Below are 15728 nucleotides of genomic sequence, written 5' to 3'. Positions count from 1 at the left end.
TCTGTCCCCTCTTCTCTCTCTATCTCTCTCCTTCCCCCCCCCACACACACACACACACACACAAACACACACACACTGTGCAGTGAGAAATAAGTGTTAAATTGAACGGTCATTCAAAATGTACCTATACATTTATATTGGACGATTGACTTTTCGGGCAAGTGGGCAAGACCTGTGGGCAAGTAGAACATGACCTGTGCTTGCCCGACGGGCAAGTGCCTCTGAGACCTTAGTGTCGACCCCTGCAGACATGTTTTAGAATCGTCCTTAACGGGTTAAATAATAATCACCTTGCCGCCCGCCACAGCATCCCTCCCACGAACTGGAGCAGGAGGAGGCCGGAGACAGCCTGCTGGAGGCCGTAGAGGCGGGAGCGCGGGATGAACTTGGGCTCCATGGCGGTGCCGTAGCGCTGGTAGCAGACGCAGTGCACGGTGCCCAGGAGGAAGGCCAGGCTGAGCAGCACGGAGGGCACCAGGGTGAAGTAGAAGCAGGGGGCGATGCCGTGGTCCACCCACGTCCGGGAGATGGAGGAGTTGGCCTCACAGTAGCTCTGAAGCAACGCCATGGTGGCTGCAGCAGCTGGGGAGGGTCAACCTACGGAGAGAATTGGTTAAGGAAGACATATAGTACACTGAAGGCCTATTGGCCTAACTGTGAGAAAGCATATTTATTTTAGCGTCCTAACTGTGAGAAAGTATATTTATTTTAGCGTCCTAACTGTGAGAAAGCATATTTATTTTAGCGTCCTAACTGTCAAAAAGCATATTTATTTTAGCGTCCTAACTGTGAGAAAGCATCTTTATTTTAGCGTCCTAACTGTGAGAAAGCATATTTATTTTAGCGTCCTAACTGTGAGAAAGTATATTTATTTTAGCGTCCTAACTGTGAGAAAGCATATTTATTTTAGCGTCCTAACTGTGAGAAAGCATATTTATTTTAGCGTCCTAACTGTGAGAAAGCATCTTTATTTTAGCGTCCTAACTGTGAGAAAGTATATTTATTTTAGCGTCCTAACTGTGAGAAAGCATATTTATTTTAGCGTCCTAACTGTGAGAAAGCATATTTATTTTAGCGTCCTAACTGTGAGAAAGCATCTTTATTTTAGCGTCCTAACTGTGAGAAAGTATATTTATTTTAGCGTCCTAACTGTGAGAAAGCATATTTATTTTAGCGTCCTAACTGTGAGAAAGCATATTTATTTTAGCGTCCTAACTGTCAAAAAGCATATTTATTTTAGCAGCCTAAATAAAATGTCAGAAAGCATATTTATTTTAGCGGGCGGCGCTTTCACTTAGCAGTTGCACCGTCTTTTGTCGACTGACACGGCCCTATTTTGCCTCTTTCTTATATCATTTGATAATTTGGCCAGTGTTTGACCAGTTTTTATAGTATAGTTTGTCGATTACTTTTGATGCAGTAATGGTCTTTTTCAGGTATTAAAAAGGTCTTAAAAGTCCTTAATCATGTGGGATCCTGACCTACAGGTTGAGAACCACTGCTATACAACATGTGCTTTTGAGTGCATCACATCACAACAGTGAAATGGGACCTCATAGCAGATATGATGCTAAAGTTTCCTTCTGTAAACCGAGGCAAGTGTCTCTTGCAGCCTCCTTACAAGACCAACTGTCTTGTTGTCCTCTGTACAAAGTACCAGACAACAAGACCAACTGTCTTGTTGTCCTCTGTACAAAGTACCAGACAACAAGACCAACTGTCTTGTTGTCCTCTGTACAAAGTACCAGACAACAAGACCAACTGTCTTGTTGTCCTCTGCTATATTGGGTTCTTGACTTCAGTGATATGTGTAGTACTTAAAGGTCATAGTTCATTGCCAAACCTAATTTAGCTGTGGGGTTTGTTATTATATTATTTCCACCTGGCCGAAAGGCCGGGAGGCGGAGATTATGTTTTTGCTCCTGTCCATGTGCGTGCGTGCGTGTGTGTGTGTACAGCTAATCTCGGACACCGCTGCACCGTTTGGTGTGAAACTCTGCGCTCCCAGTCGGCCAAGGAAGAACCTCCACCCCAAGTGGGCTCAGGGGGCGGCGCTTTCACTTAGCAGTTGCACCGCATCTCGTCTACATCCACTCATTTTGGGGAAGAAACAAGAAGTTGAAGGATAACATTAAGACTGATAATGATGTACCGTGCATGTTCACATCATGTGTACTTATTATATATTGGGTACGGCCTAATTTCAACTATTGCTATAAAACCTGTGGATGTCATTATGGCATAAACGATACGTTGAAGTGTACATTTTGCCTACTTAACATTATTTCATACCATTTTTCAAAGCATACTTTTATAATTAGCTTTTTTTCCACATTTTGCAAACAAACAACTGCCAGTGTCAAAATGCAAAACATACATACATACATACATACATACATACATACATACATACATACATACATACATACATACATACATACATACATACATACATACATACATAATACATTATCTGGTCTATGGCTAAAGCATTGCATTCCTTGTGATTTATGGTCTGAATAGAACTAGTTACAGTCAGCCATGTTACAGTAAGTGTGATACAGTAGCCTAATGCAGGTAAGACCTGTTGTGTTTGTATTGTGTGTTATAGGTACAACTGTGCCAAAATGCATAGTTTTCTATGCAAAAAAAATGCATAGAAATGATGTGTCCCTTACTTTAAATTGTTGGCAACCCTACTTCCATGTTCCATTGAGAAAACGGCCATAGCCATCCTTGTCCAGGTATACTTTTTGTGTAAAAAGCCCATTGAGATTGGGCTGTTTTTAGCCCAAGGAGTGGTTTTGGTGCAAAACAAATGCTTGCAATGGATTCAGAATCATAAGAACACCCTAGTTTGACCCCTCACATGCTACTTAAAACAGAATTAAATTTTGATTTTTTTTTTGCCCTGCATGGAAATGCAGGGAAATGGTGGGTACCCCAACTTTCAGCAGCTGTCAGAAATTCTCCTAGGGAAAGTGAATTTCAGTCTTTGTGAGATGTGTTACTAGACACCTTTACAAACACATTGGTGAAGATTTTTTTTGGTAAGGAATTTATTCCAAGATTGGAAATCTTTCTGCTAATATCCCCTGACTATAAGCCTGTCCTGTAGCTTTGTCGCTGCCAGTGTGAACGCAGCATAACAATAAGTATAACTGGGGCTTTATGAAATGGTGGAAGAAGTACTCACATATTTACTTAAGTACGCACAGTACTTGAGTAAATGTACTTCAGTTACTTTACACCACTGGTAGCCTGTAGCATTGTAGCTGCCAGTGTGAACACAGCATAACGCGAGTATAAGTAGAACCGGGGCTTTATGCGTAACTAGCCTTAGATCGAGACTCTCGTAGTATGTACCCCCCCCCCCCCCCCCCCATTTTGCTCTGGAATGTCACCAGTAAAGCCCGTATTTCTCCGAACATGTACAAATGCAAAATATAAGGTGCTTATCCGCTTGCCCCAAATGTTAGCTAGGTGTCCGGAGTATGTATGTAATGTATTAGTCCATGTTGTTCAATAAAGAAGTGTTTTAATCCCGTCTGTGGCCGAACCTTCGTTTACTTCCTGTTTACATTGAGTGTAATTCCGGCTTTCACCGGATGCGCCCCGTCACTACCGCCCATGGGAACTTCCCACAGAATCGGCCACAGACGGATTAAAACACTTATTTATTGACAAATATGGACTAACACATTACTTAAACACTCCGGACACCTAGTTAACATTTGGGGCAAGCGGGTAAGCACCTTATATTTAGCATTTTGTACATGTTGGGAGAAATACGGGCTTTACTGGTGACGTTCCAGGGCAAACTGGTGGGGGGTGGAGCTAAGACTCTCGTAGATACGATAGTAAAAAGTCAGACTCGATAAAATGCACCTACAGTATGATAGTCTTGATCTAAAGCTACACTCACCTTGTGAAGAACACAACGCTGCAGCTGATTCAGGTTCACACACACACACACGCGCGCACGCACACACACACACACACTAGTAAACAACTGGTACGCACGCACAAATAAAGCTTTGTGTTTATTGAAACGCAGTGCGAGTCACATTCTCACGCACGGTCACGGTCAGAGCTGCTGTACAACCACCATCTATTATGACTACACACACACACACACACACACACACACACACACACACACACACACACACACACACACACACACACACACACACACACACACACACACACACACACACACACACACACACACACACACAGTCCTAAGAGTCCTTATCCAACGTTTTACACAACATTCACTACAGGGCTGGTAGGTATATACATCCTATAGTCTGGAGGGACGGTCGCGCTGTGATTGGCTTGCTTCTTTCTAGTCGGTTGTCAGGCAACCGCGGCTGCTGCATGCAACCAAATCGTCTACTCGGCACTCCTTGCGCCCCCTACTGGCCGTGAAACGCCATGTGACAAGAGCTGAGTGTGACAGTAGAAAGTAGTCTAATAGACTCTACTCTAGAGAGCAGTGGTTCTCAACATGTGGGTCGGGACTCCCAAGGGGGGTCTGCCCAGTTGACAGTGAAGTGACAATTTAAGGCTGTTTAATACCTTTAAAAAGAAGAAAGGCCATTAACAGGCCATTAGCCTATAGGCTACTCTACTCCTGCATCAAAAGTAATCAACAAACTATACTATAAAAACTGGTCAAACATTGGCAAAATTGTCAAATAATATAAGAAAGAAAGAGGCATTGTGAGCTTGTAGATCGGCTATTTTCACAATATGTATCTGTGGAACCGAGTCAAACCAAATGTACCTCTACAATTCCAAGCGCTTGTCAGGGTTGGGGGGTCCCCAGTTCAAATATGATTATTTTGCGGGGTCCCCAGTTCGAATATGACTATTTTTGGGGGTCCCCCCAGTTCAAATATGATTATTTTGGGGGGTCCCCAGTTCAAATATGATTATTTTGTTATTATATGATTAACTTGGTCTAGAGAGGGACAGCAGCGCAATGATTAGGTCGTTGGTTGTCAGGCAACCGCCTCATATTCTTGTTCTTCACCACGGTGGATATTAATTAATCCATGGATGAATTAATATCTGACTGGATGAATTAATGTCTGACTGGATGAATTCATATCTGACTGGATGATTTAATATCTGACTGTATGAATTCCTATCTGACTGGATGAATTCATATATTACTGGATGAATTCATATCTGACTGGATGAATTCATATCTGACTGGATGAATTCATATCTGACTGGATGAATTCATATCTGACTGGATGAATTCATATCTGACAGTCAGATATTAATTCATCCAGTCAGATATGAATTCATCCAGTCAGACATTCCCAGAATCAGAGATATTCCATTCACAAACTTTAGGGACCGTCAATAAATGACAGATTTCACTTTATTAAAATGTAATAGCTCCTGGACAAAGTGATCTAGACAGCCAAATACATTTATAAGTTTCTCTCATAGCAATATGATAATGATAATAATAATATATTAATAATATTTTCCCCCCCTCAAACTATTTCTATCTACTATCTAAGAATATCATTTGCCTTCAGGCCATACATATTGTTGTGAGTCCATGTTATATGCCTACGGTACTGATGGTCCATTGTGGAACCTTGGGCCGTCAACCTTTACTTTATAGAGTGCAGTCAGAAGACAGGCCTTGATAGCCACAGCGTTGATATACTGAATGTAATAGATAAGAACTTCAGAATTCTCCAGGCGCTCAACCGAGCGCTTGTTTGCATGCAGACTTAGATGTGGAGCGAATTGCCTTCGTGATATATCAGGTCGTATTGTTTTAATATCATTAATTTGCCGTTCTTTTATTCACATAGTATAGAGGGAATCTCCCTTGTTTGTCAATAAAGATGCCTTGCGCATGTAAAAGGTAATTTCTGTGTATGTCGTCTATAAACTGGACTTTAGGGTTTATTGAACCAAGAGTGACAGGTCTGTCACGGCACATCAGCTGGTGACCCCGACCGTGACCCTGTCCAGTCCAGACGACCGCTGGATCCATAAGATCCAAATAACAATTCGCCCATACACTATGTGCTACAATTCCTTGGGGCCCCAGGAAGGGTACACGCGGTGCTATATGTGAATTGTATTATACCAAATTTAGGTCAATTATTAAAGACAATGTGTAAATATGATTGCATACATGTGAAGTCACCACTGAACAGCAGATTGAATGACCTTTGTGTTTAATACCTAGGCTCTGTACTTCATATACCCCATGATGTCCTGTTAGCGTGGCTGGGTGGACCGAGTTGATCCTCCCAGCAACTGTCTCTGTATATGTTTATGAGACCACCGGAGACACCCCGACGTTTTTTTACACGGATGTTTAACTATCAGCTGTTACTATCAGTTATTTGTCTTTATTTATATATATATTCATGTCAAGGCCTCTAGAATAACCCACGATCCAACTTGGGTGTTCGAGCAATGCATGGCTATATATATAAATATATGGATTTATTTTTGTTGTACCTCGAAATACCACTTTTTCACGCTTTGGTTTTCGGTGCGGGTGAATTTATCTAATATTAGTTTTACACTAGGTGCTGGGGGTTTGTCTGTGTGCCTGCATGAAAATATCCTTACAATTGTCATAATGGTCCTATAGTTTACTGAGACACTACACTGTTTCTCTGTATTCTGTGGTCCTATAGTTCACTGAGACACTACACTGTTTCTCTGTATTCTGTGGTCCTATAGTTTACTGAGACACTACACTGTTTCTCTGTGTTCTGTGGTCCTATAGGTTACTGATAGACCACACTGTCTCAGTGTACTTTATGATCCTATGGTTTACTGAGACACTACACTGTCTCTCTGTATTCTATGATCCAACAGTTTACTGAGACAATACAATAAGTGGCCTTTACTAGGATCTCTAAACCGCAAACCACGCCGGGTACATGGGAGAAGATAGCGTGTAGCCTAAGTTGTGTACGTTATGTGTCGTTATGTGTTATTATGTGAAAGCTGGGACTGCGGCTAAGAAAATACTACAGGTTATATTATGTGAAAGCTGGGACTGCGGCTAAGAAAATACTACAGGTTATATTATGTGAAAGCTGGGACTGCGGCTAAGAAAATACTACAGGTTATATTATGTGAAAGCTGGGACTGCGGCTAAGAAAATACTACAGGTTATATTATGTGAAAGCTGGGACTGCGGCTAAGAAAATACTACAGGTTATATTATGTGAAAGCTGGGACTGCGGCTAAGAAAATACTACAGGTTATATTATGTTTAAGCTGAGACTGCCACTAAGGGGCGACCCCAAAAATACTACAGGTTACATGCACGTTATGTTTAGCTCCAGCATCCGAGCGAGGTGACGTGAACGGCTGGCTCTGCAGCCTAGGGTTGCCCCCTAAATAGTACTACAGTGTGTCATATGTGTCTTCATATGTATGTTATATGTATGTGTTCCGAATGAATGAAGGCCTCTGTAAGTCCTGTCTGTTTGTTTGTTGTTGTTTTTTTTAAGGAGCATCCACTAGTCTACACCTTAGTGGAGACTATTCTTCCTGAGGTCCAGGTTTGTGCTTAAGTACAGTCTTGAGGTATTGTTACTTTAAAAAGCCCTTACAGCTATCTGTATTTTTACTTCCACTGCATACATCTCAGAGGCAGACAGTGTGCTTCTGCCCCTGCAAAACACCTTGAGAACGTTGGTAACTGTTTACTTTGAAGTGGTAGATAATTGCTGCAGAACCACTTCAGCCCTGCATACAGCTCAGCCATTTGGAAATTGCCGATCTACAAGCTCACAAGCTATTTCATCTCAAGCACTTCGTGCTTGTGGATCTGCTATTTTCAAAGGGAAACTTGTGCATGTTAAATCTGAGAAATTGTGAATGGGGACAGGCTGCCTATTACTGTAAACACTTCTCACGTTGGTGTCTCACTCCACTCCGATACCATTTTTTGTTTTTGGTACTTTGACCCAAGTACATGTCAGTGGATAGTGTAATCTGCTCCGTAAGCATTTTGTTTAGAGATTTTGTCCTGCTTAGGAATTTAAACAAGGAAGATAACCGCCTGCACGGGGTTCAGTGGTGGAAGCCAAGGTCACGAAGTACATTTACTCAAGTGTTCTACTTGAGTACATTTTGAGGGTCCCATTTTGTATCTCACTAGAGTGGTTCCAGTTTTCAATACTTTTACTTCTACTTAAGTGTACATTTCAGAAGCCGACATTGTACATTTACTCCAGTATGATTACTGGAAACCGTGGCTGTTTAGGCTAGCTCAATAGTGACTCATTGTGCTAGTAGAATCTGCTATTGTTGTTAGAGTTATGAACAGTCTGAAATACGCTATAGCTATGATTCGTAATCCCAGAAATTAAGGACACAGATAACTAGGGAGTGGTAGCCCTTAGATTAAAAGATTGGAGTCAGTTATTTTGGAAAATGGAAAAAGAGGAAAAAAGCGAGGAGAGAAATATGATGTTCAAATAAATTAGTTTCTTCAGAGAATTCTGCAAAAAAAAAAAGAAAAAAAAATAGCTTCCATACAGTAAGTGAGTCACTCCCCTCAGAGAGAGAGAGAGAGAGAGAGCCTGGCGCAGCACTATAGAAAAAAGGGGGGACCCTGTGAACTGATCAGATCTTATATGCAGAAATAATGTACTGTGACCAAACTAAGCGTTATCCGTAATAATTGTATCAATTTGTAGATCTGCTATTTTCGTTAAATTTTATGCACAGTCTGCAATATGTTGTATACCTATGATTTGTATAATCCCAAAAACCAACAGTTTACTTTCTTAGAAGTGACCAGACCAGAAACAACATGCAAGTGCACTAAGGTGACTAAATGATTGTTGACTCTGAACTGAATATCAGTAAAAAAAATATATATATAATAATAATAAAGAGAAAAGCCAATTTGACCGTGTGGTTAAGTAAGTAGAGTGTAAGTGTAAAATAAATAGGTTATATTTAAAATAAGTAATAATAATAATTATTATTATTATAATAATTTTAAGAATGTAACAGTGGACAGAAAGCCCAAACGCTTCTATGTATTGTTACATTAGTATATCTATATTTTTTTGTTATTACAACTATCTCAGACTTTAGAAATGGGTTGGTTTCACATTCGAGGACTGCAACACTGGTTGGCGGACGGTCATTTCTTTCTATGAACTGGAAACATGCAGTGGAAGGCCCTATAATTCTGTCTGATCGACATGCTGAGGCAGAGGGGCACCAACATTGCAAACTGCAGTGTTCACGAGACTCACTTCCGATGACACCTATGGCATCCAGAGAGCAAGCCTTGGGAAAGCTTGCGTGACTTTTGACAAACTTTTATCTGTTACAGACACTGGAACTACTATGCCATGGAGAAGGACACACTTTCTAAGCAAGAAGTGGGAATATCTGAAGCAAGGTTGACTTACTGCTAATCGTTGTTGTTGGGGCCTCGACATGTGTAAACAAATACATTTTCTATCGCTCTGGGTGGGACACAATAAAAAAATATATATATATTCTTTTTTACAAATAACATACACTAGAGAGGAGACAAACATGATACTTATTAGAGATTAAGTGGAATTTAAAACAAATGTATTTCTGCTTTAACAAACAAACAATTAGTTGCACTAATATATTATAGAGTAAACCTGATTTTGACTCGCATAGATTAAAGTTTCAAAAGATCACATAATAATATTTCACCAGTAGTAATATAATATTACATCTGATGTATAGTGACATCATAGACTAAAATAACTATAATAGCTTAATCAAAGAAAACAACCAAATTGAAGTGAAACTGTTGTAATGTGTAGTGTTAAATAGAATGCCACAATCAAACTATATATATATTCAAATTAAACTAAATTATACAGGCCAATGTCAAATTAGTTAACTGAACGGAAACATGCTGTGTGCGTGTTGGCTCCTTTTGTGCTCTGGCTTTCTCTGAAACAGGTCATGGGTTGCAGAAGAGAATTGTACAATCTTGTACAGCCCGAGAATAATGTCAATTGACCTGTGCATAAAGCACAGGAAAGTTGTTTTGTTGTGTTTCCAATTACATTTTGTGTATGGTATGTGTTGTTGTGTATGTCAAAAAAGGTAAAGGAGGGTGGCACCCTGGCCTCTGCACATTCCTATGCTGTGTGCCCTGCCGGGTGTCAGGTCAAGGAGGGAAATAATATGATAGAGATCAAAGACTCACCATCAAACACCCACCCAATTTTTTTTTAGATAAAGGAGGGACACTACACATTTAATTTGAGTAGTACCAATATCACTCTCAGCCAGACAGGAACATACCATTGTTTCATGGGGTACATCTATGCTGCCCAAGGCCACTGAACGACCCCAGAATACATATTAATTTTGATTTTGATTTTGATAGTAATGTTGGGGGACATAATCTGATCGTAGCGATCTCCCTGGCAGCTTTAGGCACATTAAATATAGGCTGTCTTGCCCTTCGCAAATGGCAAGTGATAAGAGAGCAGTGACAGAGTGATCCCAATACACACCACAGAAACATTATATTGCCACCTGGGCCCCCATGCTGAACTTGACGAAGAACACCCCTGCACGATATCTACGCCCCGACTTTCGACCTCAAGGAGGGTACGGATCTGACTGGCGCTTGGGGGTTGGGGCCCCTGTGTATAATACGGGGGGCTCCGGTCTCAGGCCCCAGGAGGGTACGGACCCGGGGGGCTCGGGAGTGGGACCTCCGCCTCTTAGCTCATTCAGTGCCAAGTACATTCGTTAATGGCACTGGATGGGTTGGGGGGGGGGGCCTAGTCTTGGGCTCTGTCGGAACCTCCTCCTCCGGGCTCGGAAAAGTGACCACCTCAACCAGAGGAATTGGAGAAGAAACCAAAAATGCACACAGAGAACAAGTGAAATGATTTTTTTTTCTTTTTAAATATATATATATTACACATGTTAGAATAGTTGCTTGTAAAGGAAAACTCAGTGGGAATGCCCCACTGAGGGACCCTAAGTTTAGCAATGCAATATGGAATCAAATGATGTAATTGTCCCCAATAAGAGCTCATGTCCAGATGGTAGGTTTGGGACTGCCCCAGCCTAGTTCAGAGTTTCCCCTTCAAAGAAAAGGGTTTTCCTCGGCTCACATGACTCAAAAAGAGAAAAATGGGACCTGATTTTTTAAACATGAAATATGTTATGCTAATGGGTAATTTCTATAAAGTACTGTCTAGATTTTAATCTTGTGTTGTTGTGGGTACTAAATTCGTACCCAAGGAGGGCTTGATGGTCCATTGTGGAACCTTGGGCCGTCAACCTTTACTTTATAGAGTGCAGTCAGAAGACAGGCCTTGATAGCCACAGCGTTGATATACTGAATGTAATAGATAAGAACTTCAGAATTCTCCAGGCGCTCAACCGAGCGCTTGTTTGCATGCAGACTTAGATGTGGAGCGAATTGCCTTCGTGATATATCAGGTCGTATTGTTTTAATATCATTAATTTGCCGTTCTTTTATTCACATAGTATAGAGGGAATCTCCCTTGTTTGTCAATAAAGATGCCTTGCGCATGTAAAAGGTAATTTCTGTGTATGTCGTCTATAAACTGGACTTTAGGGTTTATTGAACCAAGAGTGACAGGTCTGTCACGGCACATCAGTACGGAGCCCCTAAAGGGCCATAGAGCAGAATTTTTTTTATCTTGAGCGCACGAGATCCTAGGATGTTCCCTCATCATAATAAGATGTGCGCTCGAGATCCTAACTTGTTCCCACATCATAATAAAGTGTGGGAACAAGATCCTTATGTCGTGCCCTCAAGATCCTTATGTCGTGCCCTCAAGATCCTTATCTCGTTCTAACATCTTATTAACTTGAGCGCACGAGATCCTAGGATGTTCCCTCATCATAATAAAGTGTGGGAACAAGATCCTTATGTCGTGCCCTCAAGATCCTTATGTCGTGCCCTCAAGATCCTTATCTCGTTCTAACGTCTTATTAACTTGAGCGCTCGAGATCCTAAGTTGTTCCCTCAAGATCCTTATACTCACCTTTACGCACGGTGGATTTACTTGGATTATGCGATATAATAGCCTGTGCGACAGTGTGCGTCCATCCTATTCTTTATTATGGTGAACGAATTGATGCTATTATTATAATACTAATAATTATTATTATCGTTTTGTCCTTGTTGGTGTACAGTTGGTTACAGTAGCTGTCGGGCCGGGCGCGCAACGGCGCAGAATGGCAACATCAGGCTCGCTCTCTCTCTCTCTCTCACAACGGATCACAATAATATAACATTCCCTATAATCAGTAACATGTAGGTGATACCTATGTCTATCAAATATGGTTTTATTGAAAGGCAATCAAAGGCTAGATCAAGCTTAGAAAGCAAACATCGGGTAATATCCGACGCTATGGCGGTTCCTCGGTGCAGCTGCTGAGTGAGACTATAGGACACTCATTTATGACATTGTGTCACTCAACTCTTAGCAACAAAGTTTATTTTCATACAATAGGCCTATAGATTACATTTCAATATTAAAAGTAAATAGAAAAACAACACTTCTGGGTCCAATTAGTCTAGTTTTGTAATAGAGAGGAATGGTCACATATTCCCACCTATAAACATGTTTTTGCCCAATGCTGAAAGGTCAGCAGGTGGTTTCATGAATAGACAATATTTTGGACCAATTAGAAATATATATATATTTGCAAAAGCAGTGTTGGGTAACTAGTAAAGGTATTACATTGCCGAGTAAATTAAAACCGAGCCGCGATCCGCGCAGCAAAGTGAGCCGCGAGCCGCGCAGCAAAGTGAGCCGCGAGCCGCGCACCAAAGCGACCCGCGATCTACAAGCAAGGCGTTGTGAGCTTGTAGATTAAAAAAAAAAAAAAACGACCTTGTAGATCTGCTATTTTGACTATGTATCTGTGGAACTGAGTTAAACTAAATTAAATGCCTCAACTCCTAATTCCAAGCACTTCTCAGGGTGGGGGGTCCCCAGTTCAAATATTATTTTGGGGGGTCGCTGCCTGAAAAGATTGAGATCCACTGCATTAGGATATAATGTACACAGTCATACACACATAGAAGATATGGAGATTGCCCATTTATTTCACAAAATAATGTGTTGGCAAATTACCAATATTTGTATAAAGTTATACTAGTCTCAATTATGTCACTTTTAGCCCTGATCAGTGATGTTGCTGGTTTTCAATGTAATGGGTCCCGGGACCCACAGGTGGTCATTCAAATGGGTCCCAGAAACATTTTATGGGTCCCCAATTACACGTCCCCCCCCCCCTTCTATTGTTTTCTTTGATCTCCAATCTCCATATCTTCTATGTGTGTATGACTGTGTACATCTGCTGCTTCATCTGCTTCATCTCTTTCTCAGCTAAGGGGTCCTTCACCTAAAACACGTTGAAGACCCCTGACTTACACCATATTTCACAAAAGGTTGTGGGTTCGAATCCGCCGTGGTGCATCCGGCTTTGTCCAGCGTCTACACGAACACAATTGGCGGGGAGGCTGGGGGCGGAGCCTGTCAGCAGGGAGTGTTGGGCGGGAGGAGCAGGACGAAGGCTCTACGTCCTCCTGGTGGGGGCTCCTCACTGACATGTGAGTCAGTATACAACAGCAGTGACAACACAGACATGTGTGTGGAGAGGAATTCATTGGCATAACGATTAAATTGGGGAGAAAAAGGGGGTAAAAAATAATTGGCTACTCTAAATGTAAACAATAAATAAATAAGAATTCACAAAAGGAAGATTATATCATGTATGTATCAACAATCTATCGTTATCTACACATTAAGACATGTTGAATCACACTTTTATTCACCATAATTCACACAATGAAGATTTAAAATGTTAAAATAGGAAGTTAAATATTGTAAGCAGAACTCAGGCTTATGACTGATGGTAGATTGAACCGCATGGTTCTACTGCCGCCTTGTGGATAAACACGTTAACTACAGTCTGGGGCATTATGGTAGAGCAGTGGTTCTCAAAGTGATCCAGGGGTCCTTGGAAGGGGGTCCCTGGGGGTCCCCAGCTAAATGTGTTAATATAGTAGCACAGGGGGTCCCTGGGGGTCCCCAGCTAAATGTGGTAATATAGTAGCACAGGGGGTCCCTGGGGGTCCCCAGCTAAATGTGTTAATATAGTAGCACAGGGGGTCCCTGGGGGTCCCCAGCTAAATGTGTTAATATAGAAGCACAATCAGTTGAACCAATATAACCATTATGACATTTTGAGTTTTATACTGCGGCTATTTATCTTTAAAATGTTGAAAAACCTTTAAAAAAACACACCCTGTGTGAAGTGGGCGGTGTCTTGCTAGCTAATCACAATACTGAATGGAGTCAACCAATCATGTACAAAAGATAAATACATTTATTGAAACACTCTTTATGATGGACGAAACCATAACTTGAAAAAAACAAATTAATGGTTTTTTTCAAGTTATGGTTTCTTATATAGGGCTATGCACATGTGTCATGTGACACTGGCCAATCACAGTCCTGAATAGATTGTGATTGGCCAATCACGGTGCAGGATAATTGTACAAATTTCCAAACCTCACTTATAGGGGTGGTTTCACAGCGCAGGATATTTGTACATTTTTCCAAACCTCACTTATAGGGGCGGTTTCACCGCCCAAAAATGCGGGGGGTAAAGAATCTTCTCTTATGGGGGTCCCTGACACAAGGTCTTTACTATGGGGGTCCCTGGTAAAAGGTCTTTACTATGGGGGTCCCTGACACAAGGTCTTTACTATGGGGGTCCCTGGCACACTGACACAAGGTCTTTACTATGGGGGTCCCTGGTAAAAGGTCTTTACTATGGGGGTCCCTGGCACAAGGTCTTTACTATGGGGGTCCCTGGTAAAAGGTCTTTACTATGGGGGTCCCTGACACAAGGTCTTTACTATGGGGGTCCCTGGCACAAGGTCTTTACTATGGGGGTCCATGGCACAAGGTCTTTACTATGGGGGTCCCTGGCACACTGACACAAGGTCTTTACTATGGGGGTCCCTGACACAAGGTCTTTACTATGGGGGTCCCTGGCACAAGGTCTTTTCAGATGAGGGTTTTCGGCAGTGATGGAAAAAGTACTCAAATGTTTTACTTAAGTAAAAGTATCAATACTGCAATGTAGAAAAATTCTATTACAAGTAAAAGTCCGGAATTCAAATTTATTTCAGTAAAAGTACAAAAGTATTGGTATCAAAATGTACTTAAAGTACCAAAAGTAGAAAGTACTCATTATGCAGTATGTCCCATTTCACAGGTTACATAAAATGTATAAAAATCTTTTGAAAATAGCAGATCTACAAGCCCACAACGACGCGTTTTGAGCTTGTAGATCTGCTATTTTCAAATAGTCAAAGTTTAAATAGGGCCGAAGTGCAAATGTATGTTTTGTAATAATAATCCAAATCTACAAAGTAACTAATAACTCAAGTTTTCAAATAATTGTAGTGGAGTACAATATTTGGATCCGCGATGTAGTGGAGTAGAAGTAAAAGTATTGGAAATCGGAAATACTCAAGTAAAGTACAAATGCCTCAAAATTGTACTTAAGTACTTAAGTAAATGTACTTAGTTACTTTACACCACTGGACCTGAGAATTTTGATCATTGGTTGTGAGTTTAGAGTTTAGAAACATGACCTCAAGGTGTGTGTGTGTGTGTGTGTGTGTGTGTGTGTGT

At 41.2% G+C, this 15728-nt stretch overlaps 1 protein-coding gene across 1 annotated transcript in view; it reads right to left on the bottom strand.

The window, feature by feature from the left end:
• LOC308080231 (NACHT, LRR and PYD domains-containing protein 12-like) overlaps positions 1-15728 on the bottom strand; it is a gene marked incomplete at its 3' end in the record, with an annotated part of 63789 nt that overhangs the window by 4943 nt on the left and 43118 nt on the right. Inside the window, exon 14 of the mRNA XM_080422007.1 lies at positions 291-582. Coding sequence (XP_080278133.1) covers positions 291-582 — 292 coding nt within the window. The remainder of the gene's footprint in view (positions 1-290; positions 583-15728) is intronic.

Source organism: Gymnoscopelus braueri (assembly GCF_963280865.1).
Source record: "Gymnoscopelus braueri genome assembly, chromosome: 24".
In the NCBI taxonomy this organism is placed as follows: domain Eukaryota; kingdom Metazoa; phylum Chordata; class Actinopteri; order Myctophiformes; family Myctophidae; genus Gymnoscopelus; species Gymnoscopelus braueri.
Note: the sequence above shows the minus strand (reverse complement) of the source record. Positions and strands in the feature narration are given on the sequence as shown.